Raw genomic sequence first — 22,748 nt, forward strand, 5'->3', positions numbered from 1 at the left:
CACACCGGTCAGAATGGCCATCATCAAAAAATCTACAACAATAAATGCCGGAAAGGGTGTGGAGAGAAGGGAATCCTCTTGTACTGTTGGTGGGAATGTAAATTGATACAGCCACTATGGAAAACAGTATGGAGTTTTCTTAAAGAACTAAAAATAGAATTACCATATGACCCAGCAGCCCCACTACTGGGCATATACTCTGAGAAAACCATAATTCAAAAAGAGTCACGTACCACAATGTTCATTGCAGCTCTATTTACAATAGCCAGGACATGGAAGCAACCTAAGTGTCCATTGACAGATGAATGGATAAAGAACCTGTGGCACTTATATGGGAATGTTACTCAGCCGTAAAAAGAAACGAAATTGAGTTATTTGTAGTGAGGTGGATGGACCTAGAGTCTGTCATGCAGAGTGAAGTAAGTCAGAAGGAAAAACAAATGCCTTATGCTAACACACATATATGGAATCTAAAAGAAAAAGAAAAAAAGTTCTGAAGAACCTAGGGGCAGGACAGGAATAAAGACGCAGATGTAGAGAACGGACTTGAGGACATGGGGAGGGGGAAGGGTAAGCTGGGACGAAGTGAGAGAGTGGCATGGACATATATACACTACCAGATGTAAAATAGATAGGTAGTGGGAAGCAGCTGCATAGCACAGGGAGATCAGCTCGGTGCTTTGTGACCACTTAAAGGGGTAGGATAGTGAGGGTGGGGGGGAGATGGCAAGAGGGAGGAGATATGGGGATATATGTATAGCTGATTCACTTTGTTATAAAGCAGAAACTAACACATCATTGTAGAGCAATTATACTCCAATAAAAATGTTTAAAAAAACAACTAGATCCAATTAGTAATTAAATCAAGTAGTGTATTTACTACTTAGATACCACAGGCATATTATCTTCTAAGATGTACAACTATCGTCAAAGAATGTCAAAGAGACCTAGGAAAATCCAGCTCTAAACTTTTATAAATGAAAAACTTGAAGTCCAGGATATTATCTTAATTTTTCATCTCATCACATGCTATGTTTACAATTTAAATTCTGAAACTCTAGCAGAGTAAAAATTGCCTTAAATACTGATGTTATGAGAGAAGAGTAGGTGAAGACCCATACCCATTTTTCTGCTTTTTCTCTCTGCCATCTCTAATTAGGGGAAGGACTGCAATGAAAGATGAACTAAGCTAAATTAGGGAAGCTTAAGACTTGTTAATCTTTACTTTTCAATGCTAGCAGTGCCCAAGGCATAGTTGCAGATTACACAAAAATATCTTAATGTCTTTGTTAGCCTTTTTCTTTTCTTTTTATACCCACTTCCATTTTCTGTCTTTCCTGTATTACCCACCCACCGTACCCCCCACATTATACATGCACCAGCTGCCACCAGACTATCCACTGCCCTCCAGCCCTTAGCTATATTCTCAACCAAAATTATTATCTCTCATTTCTATCCTATTTAAAATTCCTGGTATTAGACTTCGGTGGTGATTGGATTGCATGATTAAATTTACATGAAAACTAATCTTGAATGTGTTGGGATAATTGTTGGTATGAATTTGTGACTGGATAATGGGTAATCTCCAAGCGTTTCTTTTCCTCTGCTGCCAATCTCAGGGATGCTATATCAGGGAATCAGCAGACAAACGTGTGGCCCAAGTCCTGGCTCTTGTCATCTTTCTCTACAAGGACCCCCCCCCGCCACTGGATTCACTAGTAAAAAAGGAAAAGAAAAAAGAAACTTGAGGGAAGTAGACAGTAAATGGTAAATTGAGAAAAAATAAGTTGAGAAATAGAAATTTGATTAATGAATTGAGAAATGATGCATTGGGTTTAGTGTCTACATCCTAGGTTTCCAGGAGCAAGCACTTTTCAAAATATCCTGTCCATTTAGGGAAGTATTTTACCAGTATTTAGCAAGTTATGTATTCCTATTTTTTACACAAGGAATAGACAGTATTTAAAAATTATATAGGAATCTCCTTTATAATAATGATTCTGTTTTGCCAGAAATAAATGAAAACATTTGAATGTTCTACAAAATGTATGCTTAGCCTTGGGCAGTTTAATTCACAAATGGAGATGGGCATTCAGATTGAGATGTCAACTGATTGCCACTCATTAAACCGAAGCAGCTCACCCTCTTAACAAATTGTTACTTAAAGATATTTTATTGATTAATTTTTTTTACAGCTCTAGGGTGTGGTATAATTGACATATAGTGAAGTGAGTATATTTAAAATGCACAATTTGATAAACTGTGACATATGTATAAATTATGAAGCCATACAAATAAGATAATGAACATAGCAGTTCCACTTCTGAAATGAAAAATTCGTAGAAAGAATCAGCAGTCGACTTGAACTCACAGAAGAAAGAACAGTGAATTTGAAGATAGATTGATGGAGATTATACAACCTGAGGAACAGATTTAAAAAATGAATAAAATGAACAGAGCATCAGGGAAATGTGGGATACTGTGAAGCACACCAGTATGTGCAGAAGAGGACAGGAGAGGGAGATTGGGAGCAGAAAAAATTTTCAAAGAAATAATGGATGAAAACTTCCCAAATTTGATGAAAAACATAAATCTACACAACCAAGAAGCTCAATGAATTTCATGTACGATAAACACAAATCTGTAGATACATAATGTAGTAAAAATGCTGAAAGACAAAAACCTTTGGAAGCAACAATATATGGTGTATCCATTCATATTTTGATGGATGTTTGGATTTTTCAAGTTTTGGCTGTTACAAATAAAGCTGCTATGAATACACATGTATTAATACAAGTCTTTGTATGGACATATATTTTTATTTCTTTTTGATAAATAAATACCTGGGAGTGGAATGGCTTGGGCAAAGTGGTAGGTATAGGTTTAACTTTTTAAGGAACTGTCAGGTTGTTTTCCAAAATGGTTATGCTGTTTTCCATGTCTAGTAGTGTGTAAGAGTCCCAGTTGCTCCACATCATTGCCAATAATTGATATGCGGTAAGTTTTTGTAATTTTAGTCATTCTGGTGGGTGTGTTGTATCATCTCATTGTGGTTTTAGTTTGCATTTCCCTAATAATGACTTGTTGAGCATCTCTGCATGTGATTATTGGCCACCCTTTGTGTCTTTTGGTGAAATTCCAATTTTACTTTTCCCTTTTAATTGAGCTGTCTTTTCATTGTTGAGTTGTAAGAATTCCTTATGTGTTCTATGTAGATTTCCTTTGTCAGGTACATATTTTTCAGATATTTTCTTCAAATATCTTATTGACAGTGTTTGTTGAAGAGCAAAAGTTTTTGTTTTTTTATAAAGTCCAATTTAAAAAATTTTGTTAATGGTTTCTTTTGAGTTGTAATTAAATCTTTACTAAACCAAGGTCACACAGATTTTCTCCTATGTTTTCTTCTACAAGTTTCATATTTTTAGCTCTAACATTTGAGTCTATGATTCATGCTGAGTGAATTTTTATATATGATGCATAGTAAGGGATCAAGGTTCCTTTTCTTTTTGCATATAGATATTCAATTGTTCCAATACTGTTTGTCAAAAAAAGTATCTTTTCTCCATTGAATTGCCTTAGACATCTTTGTCAAATGTGTTTTTTATGTTTCTGAGTTCCCTATACTGTTCCATTAATTTATGTTTATGCCAATACCACACTGAGTTGATCAAGTTGCTTTATAATAGGTCTTGAAATCATTTAGTGTTAGTTGTCCAGCTTTGCTTTTCTTGTCTAAAAATTTTTCAGCTATTCTAGGTTCTTCGCATTTCCATATAAATTTTAGAATCTGTTTGTCAATTGCTGCAAAACAGTCTGCTGGGATTCTGCTTTGATTTCATTTGAACCTGTAGATCATTTGGGGAGAATTGTCGTCTTAAAAATATTGTTTCTTCTCAAAAATATTGTTTCTTCTCATCTGTGAACAGGTATATCTCTGGGGTTTTTTTTAGGTCTTCCTAACTTTCTCAGCAATGTTTTTTCACTTTCAGCATACAGATCTTGCACTCTGTCAAATTTATCCCAAATTATTTCCTATTTCTTGATGCTATTTTTTATTTCAATTTTTGATAATTGCTAATATAAAGAAAGTACAATTTGTATTTTGTATATTAACCTCGTATCCTACAACTTTGCTAGTAAACTCATTAATTTTAATCACCTTGTCTCTCTACCTTTTTTGTTTGTTTGGCCCCTGTGTTTTATGTTAGGGCTTTCCTCCAATCTTTGGTGATTCTTCGATGTCTCTTTATATATATATATGGTGTGACATTAAGATTATTGAACATTTTGTGTGCACATGTGAGGCTTGATACCTGGTGGGCTTTATCAGATAGTGATAAGTTGGGGGTGGGGTTCCCCAAATTTCAGGATCTGTAAATCTTATCTCTTAGACCAGTTGGTATTTTCAAAGAAGGGTCCTGTGGTATCATCTGGTAGAGGGTGTCGGGCTGTCTGTATTGTAAACCTACTATTCTAAGCTGCCTGTAGTTAAAGTTTTGACTTCCACTTTCACTGTTTTTGTATTATAATATGTTATAATTTTGATGTTTATTATGTATTTAAGTATATAACTTAAATAATTTCTAATGTACTGTCTACAACTTATGTATTGTCTAAGTATGTAATTTAAATAATTTCTTAATTTTGGAGTTTAGTGAGGAACATTTTTATACATATTTCATAGATTCTAGGAAACATAGTTTGTGTGTGTGTGTCTGTGTGTACATATATATCTGAATACAGCAATATTTTAACAAGAGTATATATGTGTGTTATGAGATTGCTATTCTCTAGGTTTATAGCTTTATTTTTTCTTATTTTTATTTATTTTGTAATATACAGAAGTACATTAAACTTGCCATGACAGTTTTTTTTCTGTTAGTTTCACTTTATAATTTCTAATTTTTAATTACATTTTAATAGTATTTATTTGTTATGTCATCATTGTGTCCATTTCCTGCTATCTAGTACAGCCATTTTCTTTGTTCCAGTCTTACCTTGGTTTCTCCTTAGGCTGGTAATACTTTTGCAGTTCATCCTTCCTTTTTATTAGTGTATACCAGGTACAGCTTTTTTCGAATTTTTAACCTTCTTGTTTCATTATGTTTTATTAGTATTTCATATAATCAATTTTTAGATTACTTTTGACTCTGCCTGGAAGTCTGGATGTTCAATAGGCTTTTCAAATATTGTACTAACTGGTATGTTGGGACTTTTGACATCTGTGGTTTGGTTGTTTTCTGTGCCCTTTTTAAAAAAGGGTCCTAGTATTTTTCCTTTGAATTATGTCATTAACTGTATGGACAGTTTGTTAGATCAGAAGGCATGTATTCTGTTTTTTTAATACTACTTGTGATACCTTTCAGTTACAAATCACACATCTCTGTTTCTCTAAGTATCAACATCATAAATGAAATATATTGTCCCTCCCTTGTATAAAATGAAATAATTAATACACAGTAATCTGTCCCTTTCTCATCTCACTACCTAGTTACTTTAGAGGATTTAATTTTTTTACATTATGAATCTTTATCAGAAACTATTTTTAACTTTTATATTCTTTCTTTTTTTAAAATTAATAGCTTTTTTAAAAAAAAAGCAGTTTAAAAAAAAAAAAGCAGTTTTAGGTTTACAGTACAATTTGAGTGGAAAGCACAAAGAGTCCCATATAACCTCTCACCCTCCCTCCCCCAGTTTCCCCTTAAAATTGATGAGTCGGTATTAATACATTATTTTAACTTAAGTCCATACTTTACATCGGGTTCACTTTGTGTTGTACATTGTATGGATTTTGATGACTGTGTAAATGATATGTATCCACCATTACAGTATCAAAGAGTATAGTTTCATAGCCCTAAAAATCCCATGTGCCCCACTTACTCATTCCTCCCTCCCTCTCTCCAAGTCCCTGGCAATCACTGATCTGTCTCCATATTTTTTTCTGTTCCAGGAATGTCATATAGTTGGAATTACACAGTATATAGCCTTTTTAGGTTGGCTTCTTTCACTTAGTAGTATGCATTTAAGATTCTTCCATGTCTTTTTCTGGCTTGATAGTTCATTTCTTTTTATCACTGAATAACATTCTACTGTATGGATGTACAACAGTTTGTTTATCTTTTTATTGAAGGACATCTTAGTTATTTCTAGGTTTTGACAATTATGAATAAAGCTTTTGTAAACATTTGTGTACAGGTTTTTGTGTGGACGTAAGTTTTCAGCTCACTTGAGTAAATACCAGGGAGTGCAATTGCTGGGGTCATAAGGTAAAAAGCATGTTTGGTTTTGTAAAAAACTGTCAAACTGTCTTCCAAGTTGTCTGTACCATTTTGCATTCCCACCAGCAATGAATGAGAGTTCTTATTTCTCCACATCCTCACCACCATTTATTTGGTGTTGTCAGTGTTTTGGATTTTGGCCATTTTAATAAATGTGTAGAGTGTCTTGTTTTTGTATTCTTTTTTGTAAACATATTTCCCACTTTTATTTTTTAAATAATTTATTGACATATAATTCACAAACCATAAGATTCACCCCTTTAAATGCACAATTCTCTGGTTTTCTGTATATTGACAAGTTGTGCAGCCATGAACATTATCTAATTTTGGAACATTGTCTTTGCCCATGTACCATTAGCAGCCACTCTCCATACCCCACCACCACCAGAAGCCCCTGGAAACCACTCATCTTTCTGTCTCAGTGGATTTGCCTGTTTTGGATATTTCATATAAATAGAATCATACAATATGTGGCCTCTTGAGACTAGCTTGTTTCACTTATCATAATGTTTTCATGATTCCTCCATGTTGTGTGCATCAGAACTTCATTCCTTTTCATGGCTAAATAGTATTCTCTTATATGAATATATACCATATTTTGTTTATCATTGAGTGGTTGATGGGTGTTTGGATGGTTCCCACCTTTTGGTTATTCTGAATAATGTTGCTGTGATCATGCATGTACAAGTTTCTGTGTAAACATAGGTTTTCAGTTCTCATTGTATGACTAGGAGTAGAATTGCTGGATCATATGAAAATTCTGTATTTAACATTTTGAGAAACTTACAAACTTTTTTCCAAAGCGGCTACACTATTTTACTATCTCACTAACAGTGTATGAGGGTTCCAGTTTCTCTGCATCCTCATCAACACTTGTGGTTGTCTGTCTTTTTTTATTTTAGCCATCCATTTGATTTAGTATGTGTGAAGTGATAGCTCATTGTGGTTTGATTTTCATTTCCCTAATTGCTAGTAATATTGAGCATTGTTTCATGTGTTTATTGGCTATTTGTATATCTTCTTTGTAGAAATATCTATTTAAATGATTTGCACATTTTTAATTGGGTATTTGTCTTTTTCTTGTTGAGTTCCTTATATATTCTGGATATAAATCCCTTGTGAGATACATCATTTGCAAATGTTTTCACCAGTTTTGTGGGCTTTCTTTCACTTTTTTGATGGTGTTCTTTGAGGCACAAAATGGTTTTAATTTTGATAAAGTCTAATTTATATGTATTTTTCTTTTGTTATTTTGGTTTTAATGTCATATCTAAGAAGTTATTGCCTAATCCAAGGTCATGAGGATTACTCCTACATTTTCTTATAAGAGTTTTACAGTTTTAGTTCTTATATTTAGATCTATAATCCATTTTGAATTAATGTCTGTATGTGGTGTGAGATGTCAGGATCCGCCTCATTCTTTCGCTTGTGGACATCCAGTTGTCACAAGCACCATTTGTTGACTTCTTTTTCCATGTAATGTTGCCCTTGTGGAAAATCAGTTGACTATAAGTGTAAGCGTTTATTTCTGGACTTCCAACTGTACCATTGATCCATATTTCTATCCTTATGCCAGTACCACACAATCTTGATTACTGTAATTTTGTAAAAATTATTGAAATTGGGAAGTGTGAACCCTCCTGTTCTTCTTTTGCAAGATTGCCTAGCCCTTCTGGGTCCTTTTTACTTCCATACAAGTTTTAAGATCAGCTTGTCACTTTCTACAAAAAAGCTAAATAGAATTTTGATAGGGATTCTGTTGAATCTGTAGATCATTTTGGGGGATATTGCCATATTAATAATATTAATTCTTTGAATCCATGAACCGGGGGGGGGGTCCTTCTGTTATTTAGATCTTCTTTAATTTCTTTCAACTTGGTTTTTGAGTATATGTCTTGCAATTCTTTTGTTAAATGTAAGTGTTTTATTCGTTTTGATACTATTGAAGAAAATAAATTGAATTATTTTCTTCAATTCTTTTTCAAATTGTTCATCGCTTATGTAAAGAAATACAAATTGATTTTTGTATATCAGTCTTGTATTCTGCAATCTTTCAGAACTTGTTTATTAGTTCTAATGGTTTTTTTAGTAGATTCCTTAGAGTTTTCCCATGTACAAGATCATGTCATATGCAAATAGAGATACTTTTACTTTTTTCCAGTCTGGATGCCTTCCCCCCCGACCCCCAATTGCCCTGGCTAGAACCTTCAGTACAATGATGGATAGGAATGGCAAGATCTATTCAGATTTTCTATTACTTTTTGACAGATTACTTTCAATAGTTTATATCTTTCTAGAAAATTTCCCATTTCATTTAGATTATCAAATTTGTTGGCATACAAGTTTGTTTATAGTATACTCTTAATTCTTTTTTATTTCTGTAAGGTTGATAGTAATGTGACCTGTGTCATTCCTGATTAGTAAGTTGAATGTCCTTGTTTTCCTTACTCAGTATGGCTAAATGTTTGTCAATTTTATTGAACTATTCAAAGAACCAACTTTTTGTTGATTTTTCTCAATTGTTTTTCTTGTCACAGTTTCATTTATTTAAGGATTATTCTCTAATCCTTCCTTCTGCTTGCTTTGTATTCAGTTTGTTCTTTTTCTACTTTCTAAAGATGGAAGGTTAGTTTATTGATTTGGAGTTTTCTTTAGTATATGCATTTATAGCTATCAATATCTTTATATGCACTACTTTAGCTGCATCTCATAAGTTTTAGTAACTTATATTTTTGTTTTTATTCATCTCGGAATGTTTTCCAATTTCCCTTGTGATTTCTTTTTGATTTCCCTTGTAATTTAGGGGTTAATTTCATATTTTTGTGAATTTCCATATTTTTAAAAATTATTCATTTCTAATTTTATTGCATGGTGGTCAAAGATTATACTTTGTATGATTTCAGGCTTTTGAAATATAGATATTTATTTAATGGCTTGCTTATGGTCTACCCTGGAGAATGTTTGCATGTGCACTTGTGAAGAATATGTATACTGCTGCTGCTGTTGGATGGATTGCTCTCTAGGTGTTTGTTATGTCTAATTGGTTGATAGTACTATTCAGGTCTTCTATGTCCTTGCTGATCTTTTCCCAGTTTTACTTATTATTGAATATATAGATATATTTATTTATAATATATAGATTATCTCTATCCATGTATATCCATAGATATGATAGATATCTAGATATACTCATGTAAAGAGATTTATTGTAAGGAATTAACTCATGTAGTTATGGAGGCTGGGAAGTCCAGAATCTATAGTGTGGGCCAGCAGGCTTGAGACCCAAGGAGAGCTGATAGTGTAGACGAAGTTTGAAGGCAGTTTGCTGGAGAATTTCCTCTTGCTCAAGGAGGCCAATCTTTTTGTTCTTTTCAGACCTTCAGCTGTTTGGATGAAGCCCACCCACATTATGGAGGCAAACTTACCCAAGGTTCACTGATGTAAATATTAATTTCATCCAAAACACTCTCCAAGTTGATACATGAAATTAATCATTGCAATAGTATGTAAAAACTTAGTTTCAACAAGCCCTCCTTCCCTCAGCCCTCTTTTGTACCATTTTTCTCATAGAAAATACATCTCTATACACTGTAAGCTTATCAACACAGTAGTATATAGTTGATTCTCATTATTTGCAGTAGTTATGTTCTATAAAGTTATAGCAAACACTGAAGTAGCAAATACTGAATTATTGCTCCTTGAAGAAATACAGGGTTAGCTTCCCGCAAGCCAGTTTGTCATCAATCATTACATAACCTTGTTTTATTTGTGTTTCTGTTTAAAGTTGCCTTATTTATATATTTAATATATATTGTTGATTCATTAACATTAAACTCATGACCATAACCCTATAACTCACGCCTGAATGAAGCTATCTAACACACGTATTTTCTCCGTAAGGCACATCATGGCCTTCTTGCTCACAGGAACACTAGACAGCACTTCAGCACTGCCTTTGGGGCTTTTTAAAGAGCAGAATAACTAACAAAAAACACAAAAATGCAAAAAACCTGGAACTAGATAGACTGCAAGGAGGATCTTTGCTTAGAATATGAGAATTAAAATAAGAAGGCAGAGCAGCATGTTTGACCTCAGCTGGAAATATGCACCTTGGGTGATGTGCTATACCATGTCTGCAAACGACTGCAGAAGCACTACAAGTATTAATTTTGGAGTTACAAATAAATTCTAGCAAGTAGGTGAATTTGCAAATATAAAATCCATGAATAATGAGGATCAGCTGTAATTATCGTTTAATGAAGTTTTTTGAATCAGATAAGAGAACATAAAAGTCACAAACAAAAATGCATTATATTGTCTTTTTAAAAAATTTTATTGGGGGGCTTCCCTGGTGGCGCAGTGGTTGAGAGTCCGCCTGCCGATGCAGGGTACACGAGTTCGTGCCCCGGTCCGGGAAGATCCCACATGCCGTGGAGCGGCTGGACCCGTGAGCCATGGCCGCTGGGCCTGCGCGTCCGGAGCCTGTGCTCTGCAACGGGAGAGGCCACAACAGTGAGAGGCCTGCGTACCACAAAAAAAAAAAAAAAAAAAAAAAAAATTTATTGGGGGTATAGTTGATTTACAGTGTTGTGTTTCAGGTGTGCAGTATAGTGATTCAATTATACATGTATTCATTCTTTTTCAGATTCTTTTCCCATATAGGTTATTGCAGAATATTGAATATAGTTCCCTGTGCTATACAGTAGGTCCTTGTTGGTTATCTATTTTATATATAGTAGTGTATGTATGTTAATCCCAAGCTCCTAATTTATCCCTTCCCCCTTCCCATATACTGTTTTTTATATTTACTGATGTAATTACTTTTATTAGTGTTCTTTTTGTGTGTGTTTGGATACAGTTTAATGACCTTTCACTTCAGCTTTTAATATGTCTTATAGTGTGATCTGCTAGCTACAAATTGTTTCAGTGTTTTTTCTTTTTTTTAAATCTGGGAATGTCTTAATTTCTCCTTCATCTTTGAAAGATAGCTTTGTTGGATATACAGTTCTTGGTTGAGTCTTTTTTTCTTTCAATATGTCCTCTTACTGCTTTCCATCCTCATGGTTTCTAATGCAAAGTCAGTTCTTAATCTTATGGAGGGTCCCTTGCACTTAATGAAAACAGTATTTTCTCTTGTTGCTTTTAAGATTCTTTGTCTTTGTCTTTTGACAGTTTGACTATGATGAGTGTAGGTATGAATCTCTGAGTTTACTTAGGGTTTGTTGAGCTTATTAGATGTGTCAATTAATGTTTTTTGGATATTCTTTATGCTCCTTTCTCTTTATCCTTTTCTTGGACTTCCAATATGAGTATGTTGGTAATATTTCTAATGTCCAGTAGGTCCCTGTGGCACTGTTCATTTCTTTGCTTTTTTCTTTCTATTCCTCAGATTGATTAATCTCAATTGACCTATCTTCAAGTTCATTGATTCTTTCTTCTGCCAGCTAAAATTGCTAGTTAGCCCATCTAGTGAATTTTTCATTTAAGTTACTATATTTTTCAATCCTAAAATTTCTATTTGCTTCTTTTTTTATGATTCCTGTCTCTTTATTGATATTTTCTATCTGTTAGAACATTGTTTCCATAGTTTCCTATAGTTCTTCAGATGCAGTTTCCTTTAGTTTTGTTTTTTAATTGTAGTAAAATACACTTAACATAAAATTTGTCCTCAACCATTTTTAAGTGTACAGTTCAGTGGTGTTAGGTATATTCACTTTTTTTTTTGTGTGTGTGTGTGTGTGTTATGCGGGCCTGTCACTGCTGTGGCCTCTCCCGTTGTGGAGCACAGGCTCTGGACACGCAGGCTCAGCGACCATGGCTCACGGGCCTAGCCTAGCCGCTCTGCGGCATGTGGGATCCTCCCGGACCGGGACACGAACCCGTGTCCCCTGCATCGGCAGGCAGACTCTCAACCACTGCGCCACCAGGGAAGCCCTATTCACATTTTTATGTAACCAATCTCTAGAACTTTTCTGTCTTGCAAAACTCTATACTCATGAAACAGCAACTCTCCATTTCTTCCTTCCTCAGTGCCTGGCAACTATCATTTTCCTTTCTGGTTTTTATAAGTTTGACTAATCTATTCATCTAATATAAGTGGAATCATACAGTACTTGTCTTTTTGTAACTGGTTTATTTCACTTCGCATAATATCTTCAAAGTTCATCCGTGTTGTGGCATTAGTTTTTTTGAACATATATATAATAGCTGATTTTAAATCTTTGTCTAAGAAGTTTGACATCTGGGCTTCTTCAGGGACAATTTCTGTTCACTATTTTTTTTTTTTCTTTTACTGATTTTAGGCCATAGTTTTGTATTTCTTCATGTGTCTCATAATTTCTTTGTTGAAACCGAACATATATAATGTTATAATTTTTAAATATATAATTAGATTTCCCCCTCCCTCAAGGATTTGTTGGTTTGTTGTTGTTATTTGGTTTGTTTTAGAGTTTTTCCTGGTCTCTTTCTGTAAAGTCTGTATTCTTTGTCATGGGTGGCCACTGAAGTTGCTGCTTGTTTAGTGGTCAGCTAGTGGTAGGACAGAGATTTCCTTAAGTGCCTGAATCAATAGGTCTCCCACTCTTCCAAGGGGCTCTGTGCTTCACTTTTGGGCAGAGTTTATAACTCTACCTTAGCCTTCGCTTCCTTCTTTTATACAGCTTCAGTGTCTGCCAGAGGTGAGCTTTGAAGCCTTTCTCAGATCTTTCCTGATCATATTTAGAGTCCTATACATATATATAACCTAGATTCCTAGGAATATTTCAGAGCTTTTCAAAAGCCTCTATGAATATCTCATCACCCAGATTTTTTTCTTTAAGTTTTTTGATCAGCCTCTTGTTAGTCTCAACTGGTAGCAGTGCCTCAGGCAGCTGCAGTGTTAAACAATTGCTGTCAGTTGTTTTTGACAAATGCCCTGAGTATAGGGCTGTTCACACAGAGTGTTCTCTGAGTCAGGTCAAATAAAGATAAATCCTGAGAATTGAGCCTTTCCAAGGAACTTTCAGACAGGTGGGTGACATTCTCTGGGGATGTGGCTTCTGGAGAGCTCTAATCTTATTCTGCCCCTTATAGGGGTTGCTAGGCAACTGGTTTTCACAGCTATTGTGGTTGTGAGGCTATTAGTTTTCAAGGCTACCATGAACTTGGGAGAAGAGGAGGGAGTAAAGCAAGTTAATAGACCATAAAGCTTGTTATATTTACTGAGATTCAGTTGTTTTTCTTGAATAAGAAAACGTTGCGGTGTGTGGGCTTCTTATTGAGGTGGCTTCTTTTGTTGCGGGGCACAGTCTGAATAAACAAGTTGTTGCAAGTTAATTTCTGGAATACTGAAAAAGTTGATTTTGACAACATTTGCTAGTTCTCATTGCTTTTATGGAGGAGCAGATTTTCAGACTTCCTTATTCCCTCATTCTAAAAATGCGTACTCATACATTTATTTGAATTCTGGGCTTAAATGATTTCATTGCTTCTGATCCTTTTATTTTGATATATTTGTTGTTCAGATGGAATATATCTTCAGGTTACTTTTTTTTAAGGATTTGTTTATAGGTTATGTTTTGAGGCCCTTTATATTTGCTAATGTCTCTTTGTTGTCTGCACCAGTAATCCCCATATGTTTTGTTCACATATTCCATCAGTTAAAATTTTTGAAACTATATCTCTATAATATAAATACATATGTAATAAGGGTGTATTAGAATGCTAAGGCTGCCATAACAAAAATACCACAGATTGGGTGGCTTAAAAAAACAAGCATGTATTTTCTCACTGTTCTGAAAGCTAAAGTCCAAGATCAAGTTGTTGGCAGGTTTGATTTCTCCTGAGGTCTCCTCCTTGGCTTGCAGATGGCTGCCTTCTCAGTGTGTCCTCGCATGACCTTTTCTCTGTGCTTATGCATCCCTGGTCTCTCTCTTTCTTCTTATAAGGACACCAGTCATATTGGACAAGGGCCCCACCTTTATGGTCTCTTTTAACCTTGATTACCTCCTTAAAGGCCCTATTTCCAAATATAGTCACATTGAGGGGACACAGTTCAATCCATAACAAAGGATAAATATGTAATATAAACATAACATAAATGTACCATTGTACTAATGTTAGATACTTATATGTAAAACACACACAGAATAAATTTTTTAAAGTAATTATTTTTAGTGAAAACAATGTATTCTAATTAGATAATTGTTTTTATTTTATAATGTGGCTATCAAAGCTTATTCCAGAAGTAAAAGTGTCAACTCTTATCATTTTCTTGTTTGTTCACATCTTTGCCTCTATTATCTTTAATGATACTTTGCAGGAATTTTTTTAATCACTCCATTCATCCATTTATATTCTGTAAAAACAGTTAATCAGGCACACATGGACTGCAGTTGTGCTATAATTACATTTAAAGCAGATGAGTGAGGGCCCCACACAGCCTGGTATGTTATAGGATTTCTACTCTTCTCTTAGAATATCTCATGTGTGTAACATGTATTCCAAGTAAGGGCATTACTTCATTTTGTATATTAAATATTTTAAAAAACAATTTCTTTCTAGTATTTATAGATACATAAAGATGAATATACGTACTCATATTTTCTACTTGCACTTTGGTGGGTTATTCTAAACATTCCACTTTGGTGACCACTGATCTAAACACAAAATACAGATGTAGTCACAATTGGGTAGTCAGTTCACAGGTGTTCACTTTGTTATCCTTTGTAACTTATGTGTTGTGGCATGTATTCTGTGTAATAAAATATTTTTAAAGCATTTTAAAGTAGTCATAAGTTTGCTTGAAAATTCTGTAGTTGTTATCCTAACATTCTGCCATTTATTATTGCACACGAGGAGTCTAAGGCTTTTCAATCTGTAGTGTTGAGTCTTCTAGAATATTTTCTTGGTTATTTCTTTAATTATATCTGATTTTACATTTGCTGAGACCTCTTCTTTAGTTAATATCAATTATCTGTGAATTAGATATCTTTATTTTTTCCATATATTTCCCCTACATAGCTTTACTGCCTTTTTCTGCTGTGCTCTGGACATTTTTCTCAACTTTGTCATCATCACTGATTTAATTTCTATAGTATTTGTATGTGGCTTCCAGAGTTGATTTTAGTTACTTTATTTTACTTTATTTATTTATTTTTACTTTTTGTTGTGGAAAATATCAACCATAACAAAAGTTGATAAAATAGGATAATGAACCATAAAACTTATAACCTACCTTTAACAATTACCATCTCATGACCAATCTTATTTCATCTATTCCTACCCATTCTCCCTCATCCCACTCCTATTTATTTTGAATCAAATTCCAGACATCGTATCTTTTCATAAATATTTTAGCATCTATGCCTAAAAGATATAGATTTTTAAAAAGTGTCACCATACTATCATACTTAAAGATGACAGTTGCCACATCATGTGTAATAAGTGGAGTATGTTCCTGGATTGCCTACAAACATCTGTAGTTCTTCTTTTGCCAGAAACTTACTGAAGAAAAATTCTCAGCATACACCTCTTCCCAGAGTTTATCCCACCTCTGACTTCACGTCCCTAAGAATAAAATGTCATATCACAGCTGTTTCCATTCCTAGTCATACTCCGTAGGTAGGAATTATAGTTTCGGGTTTATGTAGAAATACCTTTTAATCAGGAGAAGAGAAAAAACAGCTCTGGTCATTCTTGGAATCTGCTCTTTTATGTGGATGAATTGGAAGGCCATGGAAGCCCTGACTGAAGTTTGGGGGAAAAGTAGAGGTTTGATGGCTAGAAAGTTCTGACTGTAATTCTTGTCCCTCCATGAACTCACCAGTTTACCTTAAGGTTTCATCTGAGTAGTGGTTCCTAGAAATGATTTTTATCTGGCAGACTAATGATTAGTATTTCTGATGTTGTTTAAACTCTACATATCTTTTTGTATTTTCCTAAACAAAAGACGGAGGTAGGCAAATTGAGCATCACTGATTTTCTGTCCTCATAACCTAGGTATCCTGTAATACACTTTAAAAGACCTCAGTCATAACTCAGGAACCTTGCTTTATTAATTTTTCTACTTTTTAAAACCTCAGTGTCTTTTGTTTTATGAATTCATTTATTTTTTATTTATTTACTTTTGGCTGCATTGGGTCTTTGTTGCTGTGCACCACAAGCTTTCTCTAGCTGTGGCGAGCGTGGGCTACTCTTCGTTGCGGTGCGTGGGCTTCTTATTGAGGTGGCTTCTTTTGTTGCAGGGCACAGTCTCTAGGTGCACGGGCTTCAGTAGTTGTGGCATGCGGGCTCAGTAGTTGTGGCTCACGGGCTCTAGAGTGCACGCTCGGTAGTTGTGGCCCCTGGGCTTAGTTGCTCCACGGCCTGTGGGATCTTCCTGGACCAGGGCTTGAACCTGTGTCCCCTGCATTGGCAGGCAGATTCTTCAGCACTGCACCACCAGGGATGTCCCAAAACCTCAGTGTCTTAAAATTTTAAGGGAAAAAAAAATTACTTCACTTTAACAGTAACATATCTAACATGTATGTATTAAATTTAATTATAGCCATTAAATGACAGATTTTTATTTAACTAGACAGTGGGTTTAACTAAGATTGCCATACATAGATAAACAGTTTTCAGGTAGTTGGTAGACAGTAATATTACACTTAACCAATTTATGCTGAACATGATTAGAATTGTCTTTGATGACTTGAAAGTAACATTTTTATAACATTAAACATTATTAAGTCTTGTGAAAATATGAATAGTAGAACTTTCTAGGAATTGTATTCTAGATACACACTGAGTTGCCAATAACAATGAATGTTTAACAAAAGTTAAACATTCAAGAGTTTTCAAGAGTAAAGGGCTTCGAATTAACTTGTGGATATATTTAAAAACAAGTAAAACTTTAGAAAGGGAATCAGAAGCAAGAAAAAGATAGTTATATAATAAAATTGTGAGTGGTAAGTATTTTAGTCATTTTGCTTCCTTTTTGCCTGTGCATGTCAACCCTATTTATATCTATACTAACCTAGTCTAAGTGAAAGTGGTAATATGTTGAAGGTTAGAACATGTGGAAGCCACTCATTGCCTTCTTTTAAGTCCAGTGTAGGCCTCTTCACTGCGCGTGCCTATGACTTGGAGCATTTGAGCAGTAATCTAAGAAGATATATTCTCCTTAACATACAATTGTTCAACGTTTTAAGAACCTAATTGGTAAATTATCTCATTTATCCAACTAAAATATTTTTAAGAGATAGTAATATTTTGCTCATTATAAACAGAAAGGTTTTACTTTTTAAAAAACTGTTAGGGGAATTTCCTGGCGGTCCAGTGGTTAGGACTCCGTGCTTTCAGTTCAGGGGGCGTGGGTTTGATCCCTGGTCAGGGAACTTAAGATCCCACATGCCGTGATGCAACCAAAAGAAAAAAAAACCTGTTAAAGACTTTCTGATAATGTTTGAGGAGGAATATACTAATTATTATTTTACCAGTTACCTAAGAATTTCAAAATGCTGTACAGATTTACTTAATATTCCCATAGCAGGTAAGAGAGGGTGTGTTACCAAGAGGGAAACTTGTTCTGCAGGATTGATAACTTATTTATGGCCACACAGTGAGTCATTAGTAGATTTGAGAACAGCTTGAATGGCTAATTTTTCCTTCTTTGTGCTTACATATGTTCAAAAAATTTTAGTTTTAGTTTTTAGTGTTATCCCCATATTTCCCAAACTAACTGTATTGAGCAGAAATATCATGTTTTAATTTATACAGCTTTCTTTTGGAACTACTGAATCTGTTTAAATGTTTATTGTTCTCCCACAGGTGTTGGATCCTGAACAAAACCATAACTTCACAGATCATTATCTAAATGTGGCCTTTGACCTTTCCCAAGTTCTTTTTATAGCTACTGCCAACACCACTGCTACTATTCCACCTGCTTTGTTGGACAGAATGGAGATCATTCAGGTGCCAGGTACTTGATTTGTAAACAAAATCATTATTTTGTTACATAATGATTGTTAAATAATGATTTTGATCAATAAAAAGCTATTTCTTGCTTTTCTGAGCATAACTCTTTAAAACTGGTCAAGCTGTGGAGTTTTGAGTAAAAAGTTGATTTGCCAGTGTATGATCTTCAGAAGTTCGGAATCTGGCATATAAACCAGCTTTTATATATTGTAGATTCAAAGTCTACAAAATTTTGCAAAATTTTGTTTGTTTTAACCACGACAGACAAGAGTGTATGTACATTGTATACAGCATAACACTTTCAGTTTTAACTTAGCATAAAAGAATGATCATTTTTATGCAAAACAAGATATTCTTCTTTGAAGCAATTTCTAAAATTATAGATAAAAATAATTTCTTTTTTTAAAAGTCAGTGTCTAAAACACAAAAATAGGTCTTTACATTCCCAGTGTAGCTTCCTGTCTATCAGATTTTGAAGTTTTTACCATCTCTTGGAAAGTAATCATTTATTCTTGTTAAGAAATACGTCCTAAAACTTTCTCTTTATTACAGCTGGCCTCATTTTTATATAAAAGTACAGAGTGCTTTTAAATTCTTCTTCTTTATAGTTGAATCTGCCAAGTAGTTATATACTTTTTTTTTTTTTTTTACCATGTCTTCTCCTTCACTGGAGTGTGTAAAAAAACGTCCTTTAGTTATTAACACTAAATAAATCCCAGTGTTTTCACCTTATTTAAATTCCTCAGAATTATTTTTCCCTAGAAGAGATCAAATGTCAGTGGGTATCTTTTAAAATAAAAATAGAGTATAATCTAAATATATATTTCATATTAAACTGAAATATATTTTCACCCTCCAGTAAATGATAATTGGATTTCTTAGTTATCTGCGAACACTGCAGGTCTCTGTATTTAATTTTAAAATATGGTGGAGAATTTTAAACTTGCTTTGTGCAAGCAAGTTTAAAATAAGTAATGGGATCCAGTTGCCTGGAAACTCCAAATCAAAATCCATAAGATATACTAACGTGAAGTGAAATAATCAGGGCAGCTGCTGCAGAGGTGGACATATGATGCCACCTTCTTCTGCATTTTTGGTTATCCTATCTTCTAGCATTTCTGATGTTTTTAATTGCCTTTTTCTACTCAAAAGATGCCTTGTCAGTTCATCTTTTTAATTTTTGCTTGTTAAATGGAAAGGGGCAATTATTGTGGGGGACATTTGTTTTAAAGACAAAGTAAATTTATACTCGTTGAGGCTTTTAAGTAGATAAGACCACGAAGTCTTTTAAATATATAAATTATATGTATAATTCCAACATGTAGAGAATAAAACTTTTATAGGGAAGTCTTAGTTTCTGTTTTGTTTGTTGCTAAAGTTTATAGTCAGAGTTCTGGAAATAGCTCCTTTGCAGCTCTTCCCTTGAAGTCTTAATTGAGGTCTCTGTTGTTGCTGCTGTCAGTTTTTTCAATTATGTGTCAAACTATGCTAAAGAAAAGGGATATATTATTTTCCTATTAAATAATAAAAACTCACATTTGAGTTAAGGAGGTAATTATCTCTAAGTTAATGAAACTGAGATTTTTTTTCTCTTCTTTGAGAGATATATCATTAATCAGAAGACTTTTCAAACACTGTGCTTACTTAGTAAGTGCTTATTTTGTTTGTGAAAAAGTTGGAAATTTTAACAATTATTGATTGGAGATTAAATTTCTTTATTCTGATTATAATCTTAGTTGAAGTCATACTTAAATTCATTCTAAATCCAAGATCCATTGCATCTGTGTTGGATTTATTAATGAAGCATGGCACTGTGGAAGCAATGTGAATAATCACAAAGCAAAATCGCTTCTTTTCCAGGGTATACACAAGAGGAAAAGATAGAGATTGCCCACAGACACCTGATCCCAAAGCAACTGGAACAGCATGGGCTGACTCCTCAGCAGATTCAGATCCCTCAGGTTACTACTCTCGACATCATCACCAGGTTAGTCAGCCGTCCTGAGGCTTCAGTCATGTTCAAATCTGAAAACGAGATTCCTATTTCACTGGCAACTCACAGCATCCATTTCTCTCTCTCCAGCAGATTCCCAGCAAGCATTTCCATAACTATTGATTTACACAGGGCTCTGTATTAGGCAGAAATTCACAGGGAAGGCATTTAGAGTATCTTCATAGATAACTAAGGACTTCAGTTGAGCCATAATTTCAACTTTTCCACTGTTGCAATATAAGGGATTAATTTGATAAATTTAAAAACATGGAAAATATTGAGACACCTTTTATGTCCCAGGATCTTGAAACTTGAATTCTCCTGAGAGTGAGATGGTACTTTCAGACATCAGTTTTAAGTTATTCAGATTTTCTTTTCTTGTCTTTGAGAGATTTTTAAAAAATCCTTAGTGTTTTCATCTTCAGAATTAACACCAGAACAACAGAGAAGGTATTTTCCCAAGTTAGCTACCAAGTGGTTAAGCCCATGGCAAGCAGCACATAAATTATCTGAGTTGAGTATTGCTGAGTCTGATTTATAGATTGCATGTTTGAATGGAAAATATATCCTGTTGAGAACTTCTATCTACAATAGCCTCTCACAGTTTTCCTGGCTCAGTATTGCAGGTCTGTTGCATCATCTGGCAAATTGTGTCAGGCTGCCAGGACTCCTCATGCAGCCCGTTCCCAGTAACCACTGTTTTTTCAAAAGAAGTGAAGTCTCCCTCTGTTTTGAACTTTGACTTAGAGTTTGGCCAGTCAGGCTGCTTTTTGATCTAAGCCAGCCTTCTTAAGGAAGTCTATTTGGAAGTCTGTTTAAATTTACTTATGAAACAAGTAAGACTCAATCTGACCTAGGAGTTCCTTTTCTTAACTTGTGATTTATTGTGTGGATAATGCCAGGGGAAATAAAGAAGGTGATTTCTGCGCCAGAGTCTTCCAAAAATATCATTATTCCAGATAATACCTCTCATGTCTTTGGGTAACTTTCAACAAGTCACTTAACCTTTTTGATAGCTTCCCCATCTGTAAAATATGAGTGATAGAGAAAAATATCCATTCATAGCTTATCTGGAGCTAAATACTAATGACTTGAAGAATAATCACTATTTGTATTTCCCAGTTGTTGCCTGGAGAATTATTTCTTTTTTATATACTTGTTAGCTCGAAACATCAGCTATTAAAAGCTGTGAACATTAGGAAATTTCTCTGAGCAGTTTTAATTTTTATAAAAACAGGACAGGTATTTGCTACTCCAGGCAAGTTTTGGGTATTTAGTGAGTTACCCAACTTTTAGGACATAGGCTTTCATCTTTCATGTGTTTTTCATCTTTTCCTGTGTCGTAGTCATAGACCCATAGTGTTTGGGAGGAGGGGAGGAGGTCTTAGCAGTCATCTAGCCCTCCTTACCTCCCAGGGTGACTAGACTGCTTGAGTTACAGTGCTTGCTGCAGACCACTCCTTGGTGAGTAAATATAATTGCTATAAAAGAGTTTATATTCACCTCCCTATAGTTTTCTCATTCTGCCCTATATGTACACCTAGAATCTAATTCCTCCCTTGTACAGCCTTTCTGGTATTAAAAAAAAATGCTGTCAGGTCCACATCCCATAAATGTTCTCTTCTTCAGGCTAAATATTCCTATTCTCTTTTTTTTTTTAAATTTTTTTTACATCTTTATTAGAGTATAATTGCTTTACAATGGTGTGTTAGTTTCAACTTTCAAGACTTTTCACCTTCCTGATCAGTCTTCTTCTGAAAGATTTCTGTGATGTCAATGTCTCTTTTAAAATAAATACCCAGAGCAGAACTCAGTGTTTCAGACATAGCCTAAACAGTTCACGGTGTAAGAAGACCACTGATTTTCTTATTCTGACTGTATTATTTTATGACTGTCTCAAGATTCTTAGCTTTTTTTTTTTTTTTTTTTGCGGTACGTGGGCCTCTCACTGTTGTGGCCTCTCCCGTTGCGGAGCACAGGCTCCGGACGCGCAGGCTCAGCGGCCATGGCTCACGGGCCCAGCTGCTCCGCGGCATGTGGGATCTTCCCGGACCGGGGCACGAACCCATGTGCCCTGCATCGGCAGGTGGACTCTCAACCACTGTGCCACCAGGGAAGCCCGAGATTCTTAGCTTTTTTAGGTTATCCTCTTGCCTATTGCACATATAGTTACCCAACACCTTTAGTTCTTTGAATTTCTGCTGCGCTTGGTCTATCTAATTCCGTCTTTATAGGGTTGAATTTTTTAAAGCCCAGATGTAGATGTTTATAATTATGTATATTTTAATATACATGTTAGTTTCAGCTACCATTGCAGCAAATTGATTTTTTTTTCATCTTATCATCCAGTACGTTAGTTTTATGTCCTCTGAAAATTAGCATCTTCATGATCATCTAGTCATGGTTAGGAAACATTAACCAGTTCTTATTTGACATTGGTGATTCTTCCATTTTTGGTTTAAAATTACTAAACCAAACCAGCAGTTGTGTCTACGTTCCTCCAGTCGCTGTTAATATTATACTGTCTGTATTAGTTCCTA

At 34.6% G+C, this 22,748-nt stretch overlaps 1 protein-coding gene across 1 annotated transcript in view; it reads left to right on the plus strand.

The window, feature by feature from the left end:
• Positions 1-22,748, plus strand: part of LONP2 (lon peptidase 2, peroxisomal) — a 98,535-nt gene that overhangs the window by 40,539 nt on the left and 35,248 nt on the right. The window contains exons 9-10 of the mRNA XM_024747473.1: positions 18,069-18,219; positions 20,076-20,202. Coding sequence (XP_024603241.1) covers positions 18,069-18,219; positions 20,076-20,202 — 278 coding nt within the window. The remainder of the gene's footprint in view (positions 1-18,068; positions 18,220-20,075; positions 20,203-22,748) is intronic.

This window comes from Neophocaena asiaeorientalis, unplaced genomic scaffold, assembly GCF_003031525.2.
Source record: "Neophocaena asiaeorientalis asiaeorientalis breed wild unplaced genomic scaffold, Neophocaena_asiaeorientalis_V1.1 scaffold438, whole genome shotgun sequence".
Taxonomy (NCBI): Eukaryota; Metazoa; Chordata; class Mammalia; order Artiodactyla; family Phocoenidae; genus Neophocaena; species Neophocaena asiaeorientalis.